Genomic DNA, 20,653 nt, shown 5'->3' on the forward strand with positions numbered 1-20,653 from the left:
AAGAGCCTCTGCACCCATGCCAAGCTGCAGAAGAGAGCAGTAGTCAAGAACAATTCCCTGGGGCAAACCAGAGTGTGCAAGCCACGTGTGGATACCACCTTACAGACACTTCTGTAAAACAGGCCTTTTGGGTTTGGCCTCCTAAGAGGGCTCCCTGACCTAGATAATGCTGCCTTGAACCAGAAATCTACCCTTCACACTGAGGCCAGACAGAGCCTTTTAAATCCAAATATGACTACATCAGCTACTCACTGTTCTTAGGATAAGACCTGAATCCTAGATGTGCCCTCAGGCCCTATAAGGCTTCCTCCCAGCCTCACCTCACAATCACCTTTATTGTCCCCGTGCCAAGCCCTTTGGCCATGCTTCCATCAGTCCACATCCACATCTAGACTTCAGATGGGTCGTTGCTCCTTCACTGGCCTCCTTGACCTCTGGCCAGGTCAACCCCCTTCCTTGCTCTCAGAGCAATAGCACAATGGCCATCTGACTGTGGCCCATGGGATACTGTTAATCAGTGTCTGCCTCCCCCATAAGACTGTGAGCTTGAAGAGACCATGAGTTTTGCTCTTGTAATTCGTTTGCCTCCTAAGAGTGCTAGGATTACAGGCATAAGCCACTTCCTCTGGCCTCTTAGGCCCATTTTAAAGATAAAGCCACTGAGCCTCACAGGCATTAGGACTCTGGGGAAGGTCAGAAAGCTGACTACGTCCAACTTCACCAACAGGTGCAAAATCAAACATCAGTCGATGAGGCTGGGCTGGCGCTGCCTCAGTCCCACATGTGCAGCCCAAAGCAGCACCCAGGGCTAGGGGGGTACTCAGTTTGCAAATAGTGGCAACCAATTTGAGAAGAACAATGCAAAGTCCTTATCTATTAGAAATATTTATAGATGTAATAATATGTATGACATCTTCCTTTTGTTTTAATACACTGCATGGGTAGGAAGAGTATTTTTTAAAATGAAATGATGGGGTAGATCAAATAAAACTTAGCAAACTGGTAATAACTGTTGAAGCTGAGGGCTGGGTGTATGGAGATTCATGATGCTATCTGCTCTAAAACGCTAATCTGTTTTATTGAGTCCTCCCTCCCTCCCTCCCCTCCCCCATCCCAGCACAAACAGCCCACCTAGCTGCCAGTCTGTGACTCCGACCCACGCCACTCTCCTGTATACCAAAAAACAAAACGGGCTTTGCTTTAAGCATGGTCAGTTTGCCTCCTTACCAAATGGTGATCACATCTTTGATGTTCTTTGTCAAAAGTCCCTTTTGTGCCAGGGCTTGCCTGTTACACTCTGCCCAGAGACCTGCTGCTAGGCAGCAAACACTTGAGATGGCTTCTGGGGAACTCTCCTTACAGTTGTGGCTTTTTATCAAAGTGTGATGAGCTCAGTAAACACACTTTACGTCACCTCTTCCTACCATGAGGAGATGGCATTCCTTTAAGCCTATCAGACAGATCAAGTTAGATAAAGGGTGACCAGTCCCAACCATCTCTCACTGAGTCAGCTTCTTCAAGGTCACCAGGGAGACAAAAACATGCCTAGCTTCAATCATTCAGCAAATATAAATGCTTTCACCTACATTTTATATATACAGAAGGCATTTGTCTAATGTAGAATATGGTAACTTTTTCCCTCAATGGCAGGTGAGAAGCTCCAGCATTTGCAATTGAAAAGAAAAAACAGCCAACCATCCTCAGAGACATATCTTATTCTAGTACCATATGCTCTTAAAATCCATAAATCCTAGTATTTTCTGAATATCACCCTCTTCAGCAAAAGACATAATTTGCAATCAGGCTAGGTAAAGACAGACAGCCATTACATTCTTAATGGCCAACTACCCAAAAGGGCTCAGTTCAGTGATCTCAACTAGCAATCTAATCAATTAAAATTGATAAGTGAAATACTTTTAACCTTTATTTCAGCGAGCTGTTCCTAGGGGGATGGGGAAAGAATTCCCAGCATTAAATTTAATTCCATTTCACGGATGCAAACATTCTTGCTGCCCTGATAGAGTGGCCCCCTCTAAACCAGCTGTTTCCCTTTCTCTCCTTGAATCAAATCAGATAAAGACTGGTTTATGATTCTCTCCAGCCAACTCAATCAATTTAAACTCTTACAGAAATCTCTGTGGCCATTTCTCAAGGGTGAAAGGGCTAGAGGACAGGAGCATGGAACTGAGAGGGGACATAGCTTCTTTGTTCTTCTAACAAAGGGAGAGATGAAACAGCACAAACAAGACGAAGGCCATGGGAAGTAGACAACCAGGTAAGACTCACCATACTCACTCACTGAGAACCATCTCTGTGTCAGGCAGTGTGCTGTGCTCTTTCCATATATCACCTTTTTAAATTAGCAGGTGATACTGACTGTGGCTTGCTAAGCACAGTTATATGTGAGGCATTATCCTTGATCACATGGCATTTCATATCCTATTTCATTCAATCCTCAAAATAACCTTGTAAAGTAAGGAAGATATCCCATTTTGTAGGCAAGGTAATGGAGGTTGTGCAGCTTTCAGTCGTTGCTCAGGGGGATACTAAGTAGTGCAGGGATGTCTGGCTCAAAAGCCAAACTCAATGGTCTATGTCACAACTTAATAGCTGATCAAAATGCACTGAATTTAGACACTAAAGGTTGGTGAGCTTTACTACATGTAAGTTATACCTCAATAAAGCTGGCTTAGAACAACAATACTGCAGAGAGTAGCCATGTGTTGTTTCTGCCTGCCCAGACTCCACCCTTTCTTTGTGATTTTACTCCTTCCTTTCTCTCAGGTGACCAGGGTTCAACAGGAACTGATCCTTCTTCCAGCTTCAGGGCTGGCCATGTGACCCTGGTTTAGCTAACCAGTGGATCACATTTCTCTGACCACTGGCTGTTTAGGGATGTCACATGACCCAAACCAGGACAATATGAGCTCTACCCTAGATTTTTATGTAAGTTGAAAAGAAAGAGCAGTTCTCAGCTGCCTTTCCGTTGGGGCTGCTTATCGGGCTCAACAGACCCTTGGGCTGTGGACAGCCATCTTGCCATGAGCTGGTGAGGGCCTCCTGAGGATGAAGCTGGCACAGAGGAAAGCAGAGCGAAGAGAGGGAGAAGGGCAACTTCCCGATGATACTGAGTATCTAGATCCAGACATGTCCAAGGCAGCACTGGACTTCCAGTGACATCAGCCAATTCCCTTTTCTTTCTCTTTAAAGTCTTATCTGAGTTTTCTGTCTCTGATAACCAGACTCCTGATATACCACAATGCCTTAAGAAAGGTCCATGCCCCAGTGCAAAGGGAGGAAAGAGAAAGCTACACAAGAACAAGGGTTCTGGAACATGACTAGGCTTCACACTCACTGTCTCACTTAAATCCCAGTCTTGTGTTGCAGATGAGAACATTAAGGCAATGCAGGATTCAACAGCTAACCCAAGGATACACTCTGAGCACACGGTTCTCTGGCCTCTAAAACTCTCATCTTTAATAAACACTGGTGATTTGTTTTTGCCAAGTTTCTTTCTTTAGCAGAAGAATCCTCTTATTATTAGAATCATATAGAAAATTGTTAACACATAAAACCCAGTCAAACTAGTACTGCTGTAATACAAAGTGCAAGTTGCATATTGACTGTCCCAGTGGTGCAAGTGTCAGTAGGGCACTGTTCTGTGAACCCCGCCTCCTGCCAACTCAAGGTGGCCAACTTACTCAGATCCAAGACATCATCTGTTTTGATCAGATCCTCCTCCCGAGTCAGTGGCAACTGGGTCTCAGGCTCTCCTCGCAGCTGCAGTGACAGGGAACGCAGCATGAAGAATACCCGGATGGCCTAAAGCAATAGTCAAAGGGCAGAGAGGAATGGAATCGCAGTCATTTCAGCGAGATGCCCCATCAGGAAATTACTCAATGACTCTTGATTTTTAAAAAAGAAACAAACACAATGAAGCCTACTTCTTCTAATATTTTGGATAAAAAAAATTAAAGGTGGGGGGCTGCCTGTTTTCAGTTATCCACAGGTTCATGTTTGGGTCACTTTACCTGATCCAAGCACCTGTTACCTGCTAGACTTTGTCCTCACATGTCAAAGACATTTGCTGTGCCCCTGCCCAGCAGTTACTCCCATTTCACAGACCAAGCAACTGAAATCTAAGGAAGTGAAGTGACCTATCCAAGGCTATGCTTCTAAGGAGAGCTAGAACTCAGGTCTGTTTCAACTAAACCAGCATGGACTTTGGAAATCCAAATCACTAGTTGAAGGGTTTTAAGGTCCCACCTACTGGGGGTAGGAGAGACAAATGAGGGTGAGATGTCTGTGGACTTCAGAGCCAGAGAGACATGATGAAAAGCCTACCTCTCAGGGATGTCCAACCTTTTGGCTTCTCTATGCCACATTGGAAAAAGGAGAGTTGTCATAGGCCACACATTAAATATACAAACACTAAAGAAAGCTAATGAGCACAAAAACCCCAAGGTCCATGCGTACTTTTTGTAATATCCACTACCACAGATAAGCAAAAAAGTCCTCACGTAATCTGCCTGCAGCCTGTGGGCCACAGGTTAGACACACCTGTGAGTCTGGGTGACTCTCTTCACCTCTCAGCCCCTCAGCCTTATGATGGGTAGTGTGCTGCTGATGGGGCAGAGGTGGCTCTGTCAGCACAGAGGTTCCTGTGGTCAGAATCACACAGCCATCAGGCATTTCCAGAGAAAAGAAAAAAAGCAGATTCTTCAGAAGGCAGAGAAGTTTGTGCAGAAAGCAGCCTTCAGCCCCAGAATAGGCTGCTGACCAACCAGAGTCAGGAAGCAGAGGGGTGGTTCCATGAGAAGGTACCTCAGACCTCCCTCCTTGCATATAGCTGATAGGCCTGCCTGAGAGGGCAGCATTCCAGGGAAAACAGCTCCAGAGCCAGTTGGACAGGTTTGCAGTGGATGCCCAGCTCTGCTGCTATGGGCAAGCCCCTAACCCAGCAGTTCTCAACCTGTGGATTGTGACCTCTTTTGGGGGTCAAACGACCCTTTCACAGGGGTTGCCTAAGACCATACTGCATATCAGATATTTACATTACGATTCATAACATTAGCAAAGTTACAGTTATGAAGTAGCAACGAAAATAATTTTATGGTTGGAGGTAACCACAACATGAGGAACTAGTGGGTCAGGGCATTAGGAAGGTTGAGAACCACTGCCCTAACCCCTGCAATCTTTATTTTCCTCATCTGTGAAATGGGCAGCTAGGAGGTTCTGAGATAATGCTGGAAGGAAGCAACTAGCACAGTGTTGTACAGTAGGGTGGCCACCCAGACATTTAATAAGCACCTGTCACCACCAGTGTGAGCTGTGCACAGGTGAATTCCAGTACACTCTGGGTCTTCTTGTTTGTACTTCTGAGGGCTACAGTCCAGGCCTATGTGAGAGGAGGGGCCCTTTGTACAGCAAGTGTCTCCCCAAAGAAGAAAGCGGACAAATTAGTGCCTGTGAAGAGCTGGTCCTACCTCTATGCAGGCAACAGGTACATTGACCAGCATGCTTGAACCCTAACCCTGGCACAGCCCCACCTCCTACCCTAGAAACTAGAAGAGCAATTCTACCTCCTTGTCCTATTGTGGGGAATGTAGTCTTCTTTGTAAACTACAAAGCACTAGAGAAAGATAAGCTTTTATACTGTAATGAAGGTGATGGTGGTGGTAGCCTCAGTATCTGATCATTCTTTTTTTTCTTTAAAGGAATGCTCTGTTTCCTAGGCTGGAGTGCAGTGGCATCAGCATAGCTCACTGCAGCCTCAAACTCCAGGGCTCAAGTGATCCTCCCACCTCAGCCTCCAGAGTAGCTGGGACTACAGGCATGTACCACCATGCCTACTTATTTTTTAATTTTTTGTAGAGATGAAGTCTCATTGGGTGCCAGCCTCACCATCCCAGGCTGGTCTCAAACATGTGGCCTCAAGAGATCTTCTCAAAGTGCTGGAATTCTAGGTATTAACCTATACCTGGCCCTGATTATTTTTAACAGTTTTTAAAGAGGCACAGTTCTATTAAAAAAGCCAAAAGAGTTTCTATTTATTAAGTACTTACTGTATACCTATTAAAACTGTGGATACCTCATTGCAACTTTAATATTTTATGGAGGAATAAATGGAGCTGAGAGGAGCAGAGCAATTTCAGTTCAAACAGCTGTTAAGTGGCTGAGTTGGAGTTTGAAGCCAGGAATGTCTGGTACTTATGTTACTTAACCAAGTGCACTAGAGAACACCTATGCCAGCCCAAGTGCAGAAAACCCAAAATGTGAAAATTTACCCAAAATATCTGTGGGTAAATATATACAAAAAAATATCTGGCAGCTTTAGCTCTCAAAGAGTTAGGACCTCAGGCACAACAGGGGGTGGGGGAGGCCTAACCCAATCAGGTCCAAGTTGAAAGGATGTTTCATTTCTGTGTCAAAACCTCCATTTCTCTTGGGGTTCTGAAGGAAAAGAACCAAAGAAGGACCCCAGCTACTAGAGAGAAAACAAACACGTATGGCTTTCTATAGCCCATCACTCCGAAAACCTGGAGCCTTCTAATAAACAAAAAAGGAGTTCAGAATTGGGCTACTTTTTGATAAAACATCTGCTTTGCTTGGTAAACAGCAAATAAATACCAAAAAAAAAAAAAAAAAAACCCCACAAAAAACCAACAACATGAAATAGAATATAAAACATATACAGCCAGCACTCTGTATCCATGGGTTCTGCATTGGTGAATTCAACCAACTACAGATTGAAAATATTTAAGAAGGGCAGCACCTGTGGCTCAGTGGATAGGGTGCCAGCCCCATATACCAAGGGTAGCGGGTTCAAACTCGGCCCCAGTCAAACTGCAACAAAAAAATAGCCAGGTGTTGTGGCAGGCGCCTGCAGTCCTAGCTACTGGGAGACTGAGGCAAGAGAATCACCTAAGCCCAGGAGTTGGAGGTTGCTATGTGCTGTGTGACACCATGGCACTCTACCAATGGTGATAAAGTGAGACTCTGTCTCTACAAAAAAAGAAAAAGAAAATACTTAAGAAAAAAAATGGATGGTTATGTCTACACTAATAAACACATACAGACTTTATTCCCTAACAATACTGTATAACAACAGTTATACACTCTGTATTTTACATTGTATCTACATAAAGCGTAGAGAGGATGTGTGTAGGTTAAATGTAAATTTATACTATCTATGCCCCATTATATAACGGACTCAAGTATCTGTGGATTTTGGGATCCCTGACAGATATGGAGGGATGACTGTAAAATAAAATCCACCAAGATTTTTCCTGGTTCTTCCTCCAGCTCCTAAGAGAAGGAAGCGTGCAGGAGAAGCCCATGCCCAGAAATGGGAGGAGAGCTGATTTCCACAGGGCAAGATGCTCCACTTGGGCTATAATGGTCTGGCAGGCACATCAACCAGCCCCACACTTTAATAATTCATAAAAGAAAGTTAAAATACCAGGATTAGTGTCATAAAATTCATCCTACCACCTGCCAAAACAATAACTACTCCCTTTGATCACCCATTCCCTGAGTAGTGTCATCTCATTCAAGCCTCTTAATAATACTGTGTGGTTCCCGCCTTACAGATGAGGAAATCAAAGCCCTGGGAGACAGGCAGACCCCCCAAGGTCATTCAATAAATAACTGGATTGCACTCCTTGGATCACACTCCTTGGCCTTTAAAAGATTTAAGGCTTGGGACCCAGGGTTTTATAAAGTGCTTTCCATTTCTTTGCTAAATAAAGATGCAAATTTACTAAAAAGGAAAAGAAATTGTTATTCTTTCAAATTCTTCCATAGAACACCAGGAAGACTGACCCTAGAAGAATAGATTTTGAAATGGGTGATAGCTGACCAAGATTAAATATAACATAAAGAGACTTTTCCAGTTTCTTTGCTTCAGTGGATCTGGGAACAAACTCCGGCAAACTCAATGTACCCCGGATATCAGTCCAATGAGCATGGCAAGAAGAGGGCTCTGGAGTCAGACTATGGTTCAAGATGGGGGTTAGGTAAGTACATGAATTCCTGGAGCCCAGGCTTATGCTCTGGAAACGGGATGCCCATAGGGTATGCACTGTGAAGGTGCAATAAGTGGCACAGGTGATGCACTGAGCCTTGAGCTGGCCCTGAGGCAACCTTGCAGTCCTCTCCCTCCTGCTTCCTTGCTGCATTTGCAAGCTCAGGTTAGGTGACAGTCACATAGGTTAGAAGTCTCCCAAGACCAGGGAAATAGCTGTGAAAGTCAGTCATTGTTAAGAGTGCTGAAGCACATTAACACGGGCAAAACCCACTTCTGGGAACTTATCCTAAAGAAATAATTCAAAAGAAAGAAAACTCTGTATTCATGAAGTTGCTCATTATAGTTGAAAATAATATAATCAACCAAAATGTCTACTAGCAGGAAAATGCCAGACAAACTTTTTTACAGCCACAAAAAATCAGATTTATTAACTACATCATAACATAAAAGACTTCTCACGCTACAATAAAAAGAAAAAAGGAGGGGGGATGAGAGCAAGACCACAGTATATTCTAAGAGTATCCCCGTCTTTTTTTCTTTTCATTGTAGCATTAGAAGTTTTTTTTTTTCATGTTATGATGTAGTTTTCTTGTGGCTGCAAAAAATTTATCTGGCATTTTCCTGCTGGTAGACATTTTAGTTGATTATGTGGTAGCTCACAACTGTAATCCTAGCACTCTGGGAGGCCAAGGCAGGTGGACCGCCCAGAGCTCACGGGTTTGAGACCAGCAAGAGCAAGAGCAAGACCCCATCTCTAAAAATAGCCAAGTGTTGTGGCAGGTGCTTGTGGTCCCAGCTACTTGGGAGGCTGTGGCAAGAGAATCGCTTGAGCCTAAGAGTTTGAGGTTGCTGTGAGCTCTGACACACCTAAGAGTTTGGGGTTGCTGAGAGCTCAGCACTCTACTGAGGGTGGCAAAATGAAACTCTGTTTCCAAAAAGAAAAAAAAAAAGATGTGTCTGCAAACCAAGATAGGGAAGAGACACAAAAGATGTTGTTTGTTTAGGGTGAAGAAATCATGGGAAATTCTTTTTCTTTTACTTCTGAAATTTTATGAGATATTATTGTATTTTCTTTAAGATACAATACACATTCAAAAAGTAAAGCAAAATATCCTGCTTCCTCAAGGTCAATTGCAACAAACACAAAAACTGCTTGTGGTTTTACAAGAGAACAGGGAAACAGAAAGCAGGAATAAATAAAACCTCATGCAGGCTCAGAGCCTGTGGCTCAGGTGGCTAAGGCACCAGCCACATACACCTAGGGTGGTGGGTCCAAATGTAGCCCGGGCCCACCAAAACAACAATGACAGCTGCAACCAAAAAATAGTCAGGCACTGTGGCGGGTGCCTGTGGTCCCAGCTACTTGGGAGGCTGAGCCCAGGAGTTAGAAGTTGCTGTGAGCTGTGATGCCACAGCACTCTACCCAGGGGGACAGCTTGAGGCTCTGTCTCAAATAAATAAATAAATAAAACCTCATGCAAATACACTGATTTCATAATAGCTTCTAAGATTACTATATACAGATGGCTAGTAGCTTAGATTTGGATGTTGATTTTACAGAAAATGCTATCCCTAACACTTATCTCTAGAATCATTTTCAGCAGATTTAAATCATTAAAGACCCTATTTCATTCCCACCTAAGATGCTAGAACAATGCCTCACTATTCAGCCAATACTTCCTGAGCCCTTACTCTCTGCCAAACACTGGGTTCGTCACTTCACAGCCTCTCTTTCACCTTGCTGTGGGCAACAGCTGAGAGGTAGGACCAGGAACCTGAGGCTCAAGGTCACACAACTAGAGCTGGGGCTTGACCTGCGGTTGGGTTGGTCAGACTCATGAACTCATGTTCTTTCTTTACTATGTCTCTCAACAGCCTCTATAAGTGGGATGGGTCTGGCCCACATCATCGGACCCTATAGCTCCGGTGACCTTCATTTCAACATGAACCTTCCTTCTCAGCCAGCGTGGCTCAGTGGCACCCTTGTTATTTTGGTCTCATATTATTTGTTGACTGTTCTATTCTTCATCTTAGGCAATGCCTGACACCTAGGAAATGCTCTATATATGTCAATTGAAGGAATAAAATGGTGTTACCTACACAATGCAAGAGGGGAAGCAACGTTATAGCGAGATCCCTCCCCATGGGCTGCAAAGTGCTGCCACCCTCCTCCCCTTCACTTGCTCTGCTCCATAAACACACCACACTCTGTGGCATCTTGAAAACTTGGCACATGCTGTTCCCCTCCTTTAACTCTCTTTTCTGGCTCCTTCTCATCCTCTAGGTTTCAGCTCAGATGTCCCCTTTGCAGAGTAGCTTTTACTAATCACTCATCTACAGGAAGGCCCCCTAACTCCACAAGCCCCCGGCCACATCATGCCATTTCTTTCCTCTACGTGTCGACTGCAGTCTGATCTCAAACCTGCTACTCTCTATGTGTTAATAAACTTTACCTGTCTAGGTAAAGACAGAGAGAGGTTGAGAAAACAGGGACACAGTCACTTTTACACCCCCAGGCTCTGCACAGTGTGTGGCATATAAGAGGAATCCAGTGGCTCTGAATGAATGTATGAATGAGTATTTCAGAAGTTAGGGATGATTTACCAGTAATGAATGTTTGAACTTCTCTGACAAGTCCTGAAGGAAAATAAAGTGTGGAATTCAGAGAAGGACAAGCCTCCCAAAAGTTAAAAAAGTCTTAATAAGAAAAAAAAAAAAATGGATAACCCCCCCACACCCCTTGGAATCCAAAGGGATAAAATGGAATGTTCTTTGGATATAAGCAAAAAGGCTTGAAACAAACCACATAAGTCTTCAATTGCTTACCAAACCGTATAACTTCCTTTAGCTCAAAGTCAAAGCACACTGCTGTGCTGATTTTTTAAATAAGCTTGAGGAGTGAAGCTTCTAGATGATTCTAGCCATTTGCCTTGTAACAGGAACTGGCCTGGATGAATGGCCAAATCCCCCTTCAGATATTAATTCCTAAAGTCACAAAAGGAAGCTTTTGAAAAGTAGATGACTTTGTTTGGGGGTGGCTTGTCTTATTTTAGATCATTCTGCCCAGGGCGTCTAGAATTTGAGTTACTTTTATACACTAGCCAGACAGACTAAGGCCCAGTAAGAAACCCCAGGCAAGTCCCGACATTCCAGGGGCTCTGTCTGTGCTTCGGTAGCCATCTGGGCTACACATCCCACCCAGGGCAAGAGAGGCGGGCAGCACAGCCCTGGGAACCCCCAACTACGTGATCAGTGAGGGGCAAAGGGAAGAGACTATGACAGTGAAGGACTTAGTGTCAGCCTCTTGTGTTGAGGCCTCCACCACGCCTCACAATGACTCTGGAAAGGCAGGTGCATTCCACCAACAGATGAAGAGAGATGGGGGCTCACAGCGGACAGGTGCCTCACCCCTGCATTTCTCATCTGTGGATCAAAACTGTCTGCCCCAACCAGCAAGCAGGATGTCACGAAACAGAGTTATGAGGTGATGGGCAAGACCCTCTCCAGGCTCCAGTGATCTGACTCCTGCCAGGTCCACCGACCCCAGTGCTACCCACTCTGGGTCTTAGCTGCAATCATCTCCTTGGAAGTGCCAGAATGTGCTACATTCTGTGCTACCTCCCTTTCCAGGAAGGCTTAGGAACCTGACCTAATGCTGCTTTACTGATGGCCCTGGCCATATGACCTGCTGCTGTCTTTTCCCATCTTGCCCTCTAGACCTGGATTCCTTGAGGATTGGGGCTGTGTTTTTGATGTCCCCATGTCCAGCCTGACTAGGGCTAATAGATATGATGAAGGCAACAGAGGGAAGCAGTGGATGGAAGTGCTTAAGAGTCTAGACTCTGCAGGCCACACTGCCTGGGTTCAAATACTTACTAGCTGGGTGGCCTTGGGGACAGTGATAGTGCCAATCTTCTAGAGTGGTTATAGAATTAAATGAGAAAATCCACTTAAAGAACTGAAATGAATGGTCCACTTCCTAACAAAGGCTACAGGTTTGTACAGGATGTAAGAAATATTTTGACGAACCATGAACCTAAAGAAGGCAGAGTGTAACTTGGGAGCAACAGTGTCAATGTTGAGTTCTCTGGGCTTTCTGGCTCATGGGCTAGGGCAACCCTCTGAGGCAGGGCGCTCTTAGCATGGGGATTTGCGTCTCTGGCTGGAGGAGCACATCAAAGGCCAACTGAAGGCTAAGGGTGAGCGTGTCAGCATCCAGGAGTTGCCAGCATGATATATATTTGTTGGCACCAGTCCTCCAGTGAAAGCTGATGCCAAGGACACCCACTGCAACACTACCACCCACAAACAAAATTGTGTGCCTGGCCAGCAGGGTTACAGCACCGGCTGGGACCAACGGAAAGAAGGAGTCAGTGGCTTGGACAGGGTGGGTCCTGTGGTGAGGTCTGTGGGTTTGGTCAGACAGCTGGGAATGTGATTGACTCAAGACACATGGCTCCCACTTCCTCTGTACCCCCAGGCCTCCAAAGCAAATCTTTAGGCTGCTATAGGAGGATCGCAGACTCCTCTTTCCTGAGGTGCACGTGGCAGGTCATTCCTATTTTGCAGAATCCAAAAGTGAAACACCTCTGCTGCTCTGGTCACACATAGATTAACTTAGAAGACTCAGAAGGCTGACAATAGGAGCATGCAGTGAACGCCTCTAAATTATCCACTAATATTCAAGTCTCCAGGGAATGATTTTCTAGGAAAAGGTTATGGTGCTTTCTAAGAAAGAAACTATGATATTATGTGGGAGATAAAATACTGTGAACAGCCTTGCCGAGACCGCTTCCTAGAGTGCCTGCTTCAGAAAAAAAGTGCTGATAACAGAAGTACACACTCCAGCTGGTTCTGAGAACTAATCTGCTCTTCACATACATTCCTCCCACAGCCTGGCAAGAATCACGTTCATATGTGTGTGCCTAGTCCCAAGATCAGTCAGATAACTAAACATCACACTATCTCTGAGACTCCTGAGATCGCTGGGCTAAGATTTCACACCAACCTCACTTGCACTGGATGTACCACGCTCCTCCCCCTCCTGCCCTGCTTCCACTCTCTGAGCTCAGGAGTTGGAGCTGTGCTCTCTACCAGGGAAGGCAACCTGCCTTCAGCCAACACCAATGCCAGATGTAACGGAATTCCAATCCTCACTGTTCAAAGGGCAGCATGACTTGGAAAGGCACACCTAGCAGCAGACGCTTTCCACTTGCTAGCTAAGCTATATTCCAGGCAGACTCTGCCTTTGACCCAGAGACCCTATGCTCCCTGACCCGGGACAAGTTCTAGTGAATAGCTGTTCAGGAAAGGACAGGTCCAGCGCTCACTCACCCGCCGGGTCTTCTCCACGTCACCACATGGCAGCCGCTTCACAAAGTCAATGCCTGTTAGCGGCGTGCCTGTTGGAGGAAGCAGGATGGAGGCGTCCATCATGAGATATTCCACATTCATGGGCTTCATCTACAAGAGACATCATAGGAATCCTCAAAGCAGGTCCCTCACCTGCGGGGAGGAAGGGGTTGGGGATGGCTGCACAGGCCTCTGGCCTTCACTTGCATGTAGTTAATGAATGATGTCAACCCTGGATTTAGACTGAGGTGAAGCCCAAAGGCAGCCAGAGAGATAAGCAATACACTTTGTTTTCCAAGCTACAGATTTTTCTTTTCATAATTTTTTTTAAATTTCAGATTATATGGGTATAGATTTTTGGTTACATGAATTGCTTTTGTACAGTTTGAGGGTAGTCTATGCCCATTGGTGAGTCTCTTTCCCTTGGTTCTCCCAGGGATGATGACAACAGCTGCAGAAGATAGCAGCTTCTACCTAATGAGAACTGACCACAGGACAGACTGTGACCTAAAGGCTTTAGAGGGGATGTTTCCCAAGTTGCTGATGAGAGAACAGATTTTCAGAGAAGTGAAGGAATGGATTTGGGGTCACTGGAGTTTAGCCCTGCCTTGCTCCAGGGCTGTGATTCCCACCCCCAGAACCAATGTTCCCCCTTCCTTTCCTGTTTCTTTCACATCTCACCCAGAACAAGAGAACAAAGTCACTTATGGAGCATTTATTTTATTAAGTGCCAGGCCCCTGCGTGGCTCATGCCCTGCTGGGTGGCAGGTGTTGTGCCCATATCACAGTGGGGCACACTGAGCTCAGAGGAATAGAGGCAGAGCTGTTGGTCTTTTATACCATCTCCATGAACACTTCTTGAAGTACCAGGACACCAGGTTATAGCACTGCCCTACCTCCCCTCGTAGAACTTTGCTGCATCAGTACTGACCACTTTCAGCATGTGGTCTGCTGAACACTAACACTTCATTTGGTTGGCATCATAAAGCAATGGTATTTCACAAAGCTAAGATCTCTATAGAATTAATTTAATTTTTTTTTTTTTTTTTTTTAGAGACAGAATCTCACTTTGTTGCCCTCAGTAGAGTGCTATAACATCACAGCTCACAGCAACCTCCAGCTCTTGGACTTAAGTGATTCTCTTGCCTCAGCCTCCTGAGTAGCTGGGACTACAGGTGCCCGCCACACCCCCCAGCTATTTTTTTGTTGTTGCAGTTTGGCTGGGCCGGGTTTGAACCCCCCACTCTCGGCACATGGGGCCAGTGCCCTACTCACTGAGCCACAGGCAACGCCCTATAGAATTAATTTTATTCTTTTACACACCTTTCTTTTACAAAGCTTTCTCTTTGTCTTCTCTTTAGGAAGTGAGCTTCAAATATTACTTTCCCCACCGCTGCTCCTGCATAGAAAGATGACTAACCAAACAGGGCAAGGACGTGGGGAAGGCCAGCTGTCCAGACACTCAGTGCTGTTTTGGATGTGCCCCCCAAAGTTCGTGTGTTGGTAACTTAACCCCAATGCAACAGTGTCAGGAGGTAGGCCTACAATCCTAGCACTCTGGGAGGCTGAGGTGAGTGGATGTCTGAGCTCACAGGTTAGAGACCAGCCTGAGTCAAAGGGAGACCTTGTCTCTAAAAACAGCCAGGCATTGTGGTGGGCACCTGTAATCCCAGCTTGAGCCCAAGAGTTTGAGGTTGCTGTGAGCTGTGACGCCATAGCACTCTACCAAGGGTGACAAAGTGAGACTGTCTCAAAAAAAAAAAAGAGGTAGGCCTAATAAGAGGTGATGATGTCATGGGGGCTCTGCCTTCCTGAATGGGTGAATGTCACTATCACAGGAGCGGGTCTGTTCCCTTGGGTTCAGCCCCTTCTTGATCTCTTGCTTTTTCACCTTCCATTATGGGGTGATGCAGCAAGAGGGCCTTTGCCAGATGCTAGTACCTTGATATTAGACTTCTCAGCCTCCAGATGAATAAGAATATTGCTTTTTTTTAAAGATTATCCAGTCTGTGGTGCTCTGTTACAGTGGCACAAAATACAACTAGACACACAATGAATGAGCTGGGGGCCAGCGAGTGCACGCTACCTGCCTTTTCCGCATTTCTTCCAGGCCTGAGGTGCCCCACCCCAAATCTGTTTACCTCAGCTGGGTGGCAGAGCAGCCTCTAGCTCGATCCCTCCATAACTAACTGACGCCCCAGGGAGCCCCTGGAGCCTGCTGAGGGCAAAGCTAGATTGCTAGCTCATTACCCCTCTGCTAAAGCAGGGACAACAAAGGAAATGAGGGTAGGGGCGCAAGCCATGGCCTGCCTTCAGGGCAGTGGCTTCCACTCAGCAGCACACAAGGGCCTCAGTCCACGCAAGCTGGGGTCCTGAAGGCTGAGGTGAGGACTGACTTTCAGATGCAGGGCCAGGGCTGTGTCACCTTTGTATTTCTCTAGAACGCCTGGCATTGTGAAGGACACACAATAAACATTTGATGAAAACAAAGAAACAAAACCCAGGAAGCTCCCTACAGTGGGAAGCAGAGGAAATATGTATTTTTTTGCACAAGGATTCTGCACAAGGATATTTCACATCCAGCTCTGTGGTACAGGTCCCATCTTACAGATGAGAAAAAGAACCAAAGCTCAGAACTTAAGCAACCCATCCAAGCTTGAATGGTAAACAACAAAAGCCAAGCTTTTCCACATTGTCCAATGACACAGGAGCTTACATTTCCAAACAGGAAACCAAACTATGGGGAATTCCACCACACGAGGGGATGTCAGGGGGTGTAAAATGGTAAATGACCACTGAATCCACTCCAGTTTAATTAATGGTCCAAAGAGTAGAAGACTGTGCCCCTTTCTAAGGGACAAGATGTGAGCAGGAGTAAGGGCCAGGCAGGGGCAGCCCACGGATCATATGTAGGCCTGGGCACTGGGGCTACTGGGGCATTCTAGAGAGGAATTATGCCAGTTTAAACTTTTCCCTTGAAAAGGCTCCCACAGAGGCCTCAGACATGCAGTGACCCGAGGATGTGGTAGGGGCTCAGCTGCCCAGATACCCAGGGAAAGGCACAGCAAGCCAGACAGCCACTTAGCAGCCACTGCCTGCCTTTTCCTTTTTGACACTTTAAACACTTAGGTTTATTGTAAACTCCCCCAATCACTTTATGGTTTGGTGGGTAATATTTGGAGGGAAGAGTCCTCTATCATCTATTTTTTGAAAGCCTCCTAACAGGCAGGTGCTAGGGCTGTAGACATAAACAAGCACAGCAGAGAGAACTGTTACTTTGTGGACTCTGTCTGTTGGAGGGAAAGCAAAGCCCTTGTGCTGGGGCTGCAGATTTAGGGAAGAGCCGTGTGCTGGAACATTCTGGTGGAGCAGCCAACATAACATACGGAGAAGCACAGGGATTGGGAGGTAAAGTGTTTTGCTTTGCAAGCCTGGCTCTGCCACTCACTGGCCAAGCAGATTTGGGGGCATCACTTGACCTTTCTGACTCTCAGTTTCCTCACTGGAAAAAAGGGGACAATGACAGAACTGCTCCCATTGGCTGATACAAGGATAAAGAGATTTTATACAACATGCTATAAACATCTGCCATGGAATAAGTCTCTAATAAAAAGACACCCCTGCCCACCAAATACTATTTATATCAAAGTGAATCTTTCTGACCAATTTTACTGATGTGGCTCAAGTTAGGGGGAGTGAATGTAATGTGACAATCAAAAGGCACCATTTTAAATTTACTTCCCCATCAATCTTTGCCATTTGGTCAAAAAGCCCCCAAGTCAGAGAGTCCTCCCCAGGTCTGGCAGGCGAGCCTGGCCGGGGTAGGGCTGCAGGCCAGCGCAGGTGTTTTCTGAACCCCACTTACTGTCATGCTCCGGTACTCATCTTCAAACATGTCCAAAAAGATTTCTTCTCCCTAAAAAGGGAGGGAAGAAAAGATTATTCATTTTTTTTCCATAAACAAGAGAGTATTATAAACTTTAGTTCGCGGCTTTTGAGGCCATCTGTTTCTCATTAGTGAGTTCTCGTAAATCACCAGGAAGTAAAATACACATGTGAACATGAACATGCATGCTCAAATGACAGACCAAATCTCAAATTGCACTATGCAACATTTTCCTCCTTTTTAAAGTATATGGAGTTAAGAGTTCTTCTGTCAAAGCAGTTAATTAAAAAACAACAGAATACTATATATATTTAAAATATAGGAAAGGTTAATATTTCCGCTGTTTAAAATCATCTATTCATGGAGAATGGCTGGAGAAGTGGAAAAACCTGGGTAAGTTGCCATGTTAAAAATATGAGGTGCCACACCTCCAAAGGGATAAGTATAATTAAATAAACTCAACACTAAAATTCTATTGCTTATTCCATTTGGTTTTTTGTTTTGTTTTCATTTTTGTGGGTTTTTTTTTTTTTTTGGTGCATCTTACAGATACACTTCCTCATGCCATGAAGCTCACTGTACTTATAAAAGCGCACAGTGACGTTCCATGTTGCCATATAACACAGCTTACTTATATTTACTGGCAGACTGATGTTTCATGTCTGGCACCCTCCAAGTAAGGCTGCTCAATGGTGAGCACAAGCAGGAGGGGTAGTTTCAAAGCTTCTCTTCTTTATTAGCACTCGTGATTTTATAAACAATCAGGATCATCAACCCTGTTCCCACCCCAATAGCCTGGAAACCCTGGGTTTAGCAGGGCTTCAGAGGGATCCACACCTTTTTAATAATGCTTTTAAGTACCTTAGTGCAGGACCAACGGCTCAGGCAGTACCAGAGCCCCACAGTCAAAAAATTAGTAACCATCTGTTTCTCGAGGATGGCCTTTGGGGTTTTATAGTTCCTTAGAGTCCTGGCTGTGCCCAGGAGGCCTCCTTCAGGACAGGGCAAGAACTCGGCTCTGAGACATGTAAACCAGGAGCCAAAGCCAAGCTTTACCATTCAAAGACCCTTTGTTCTGCTTCAAGAATGGGGTGACAGCTCTTGCCTCTGCCAGTTGTTGTGGAGTGAAATGAGTCTCACGGTGCATAGAACAGGCCTATCACTGGCCTGTCACTTATACCTGGGTAAATGTTAGCACTCATTGTCACTGTAACCTCTACTGAACAAAGTCTGCTAGAGCCATCCTGTCTCTCTCATTGGTCCTGAAGGAGACACACACACACACACACATACATACATGGAGTGGGAAAGGGAAAAACTCTTTTTTATATTTTTTCAGTTTTCAGATAAACTTGAACACCTTTGTGTGATATTAGCACCACCAAAAGAAATGACAATCCTTAAAAATATCCAAAAGCTTCTGAAACATTATACGTAGGGTATAAATGTTATAGGATAAAAGCAAGAGAGAAAAATCTGGATAGGAATTCATTAAGAAAAAAGAATAACCCTCTGAAAAAATGTCCACCTGTATGTCTTTTTGTTTTTACAATCCAAAACCTTTTGAGGTCCTTACAAGATTTTTAGAGCAATTGTACAGGCAAGAGATTCAAAGATGATTAGTGCAACTGTGAGTGTTCTGCTTTCTTTCAAGCTTTGCTAGAAGGGTATATCCTCACTGAGAGGTCAAGGGTGCCTGGAATAGGAAGGGGAGCTGGGATTCCCCTCAGTGTGGCCACAGTGGTACCGCCCTTGTCTGGCACTGCTGCAGCTAGATGGTGCCATCTGAACCTGGAGAGGTGGGCTTCTAGATTACATGAGCTCATTTTATCTCAGCACACACTGACAATAATAGATATAGTGGCTTAAAAAGATTTCTGCAAAGAATCAGCCACAATATACAAATAACAAAAGTGAATAATAAATAATAAATAATTTTTATTTATAATAAATAATAATAAATAATAATAAATAATAAATAATAATAAATAATAAATAATAATAAATAATAATAAATAATAAATAAAAGGCCACAAATAACAAAAGTGAATAATAAAAAAATGGCAATGCTGACACCTTTCCTCCTCCTAGGAAGATCTTCATCAGCCATGTTAAGAGGCAAAACAATCAGTGATAGGAACTGCACAGGTATGGCAGCTGAAAATATTAGAAAATTAATAAGACTATTTGACATATGGATTAATCCACAATAACTAACAAGTGATGAGCCTTATCTAAGGGATATTACACAGGTAAGGTCAGAATGTTTTCATCCTCTCCAGTTCATATGTTGAAATCCTAACCTCTAAGGTGGTGGTATCAGGAGAAGGGGCAGGGCCTTTCAGAGGTGATTAGGTCATGAGGGTGAAGCCCTCATGAATGGGATTAGTGGCCTTATAAAGAGGCCCCAGAAGGACTGCTTGCTTCTTCCACCATGTCAGAACACAGCAAGAAGGGACCATTCATAGGAAAGCAGGCCCTAACTAGATACCAAATTTCCCTTGAATTTCTCAGCCCTCAGAATTGTGAGCAATAAATTTCTACTGTTCACAAACTACTCAGTTCACAATATTTTTTTACAGCAGCCTAAATGGACTAAAATGTATTTCTTAAGATTAGAGCTAAACAAACCATCATAATTAGACAAAGACAAAAAGACAAAGCTGTACGAATTTTTCAGATATTTATGACTATTCAGATATGACCAGTCAGTCATGATAGTACGTTACAAAATCTCACTAAACTTAATAAGTTTAGAAGCCTGTATGAACTTTCTTAGTATATATGTATATAAATAATCTGCATGTATATCATAAATTAATAGGTAATTCATATGTATAAGTAATTCATAAGTAATTTCATATGTATAAGCGTATATAGCTCATGAATATAAGTTCACCATGTATAATTTAGTCATATGTAATTCACAATTTACATATAAATTCCTAAATAAATCCACAGATAACTGATAAGCAAATTGTCATACGGTAGGGCTGAGTCCTCAAAAATTTTAATGATAAGAGAACATGGGGAGAAAAGTTCAGAGATTGCTGCTCTGAGATGATGAAATTGAACATTTTTGCTCAGGTACAAAAAATAACTTAAGACATAACCTTTACATGTATAGGACTAGACACCACAATCCTGTTTCTATAAGATACACCACGCTGCTGTCCACCTGTGCTCTGCCAATTACCTTATAAAAATGTCGAACAAGGTGAACGCTCTCTTCTCTTGCACCCTGTTAAAAGAGAGAGAGGGTGTGAAGGAGGAAGGTTTCATGGAGGCGAGTGGTTGGGCAAACTAATTCTAAAGTCTGCATGTATATAACACAGATGCTGGGCTAATATCCTTCATATAAAATGGGTCTTTTTTTTTTTTTTTTT

At 44.3% G+C, this 20,653-nt stretch overlaps 1 protein-coding gene across 4 annotated transcripts in view; it reads right to left on the minus strand.

Moving 5' to 3' along the window:
• CLEC16A (C-type lectin domain containing 16A) overlaps positions 1 to 20,653 on the minus strand; it is a 223,624-nt gene that overhangs the window by 97,866 nt on the left and 105,105 nt on the right. For all 4 annotated transcript variants that reach the window (XM_012812106.2, XM_023507562.1, XM_023507563.1 and 1 more), the window contains 4 exons: positions 20,464 to 20,508; positions 17,247 to 17,297; positions 13,364 to 13,492; positions 3,702 to 3,822 (listed from right to left, as the gene is read on the minus strand). In XM_012812106.2, coding sequence (XP_012667560.1) covers positions 3,702 to 3,822; positions 13,364 to 13,492; positions 17,247 to 17,297; positions 20,464 to 20,508 — 346 coding nt within the window. The remainder of the gene's footprint in view (positions 1 to 3,701; positions 3,823 to 13,363; positions 13,493 to 17,246; positions 17,298 to 20,463; positions 20,509 to 20,653) is intronic.

The sequence above is a fragment of the Otolemur garnettii genome, unplaced genomic scaffold, assembly GCF_000181295.1.
Source record: "Otolemur garnettii isolate 467f Iridium unplaced genomic scaffold, OtoGar3 scaffold00189, whole genome shotgun sequence".
Classification (NCBI taxonomy): Eukaryota; Metazoa; Chordata; class Mammalia; order Primates; family Galagidae; genus Otolemur; species Otolemur garnettii.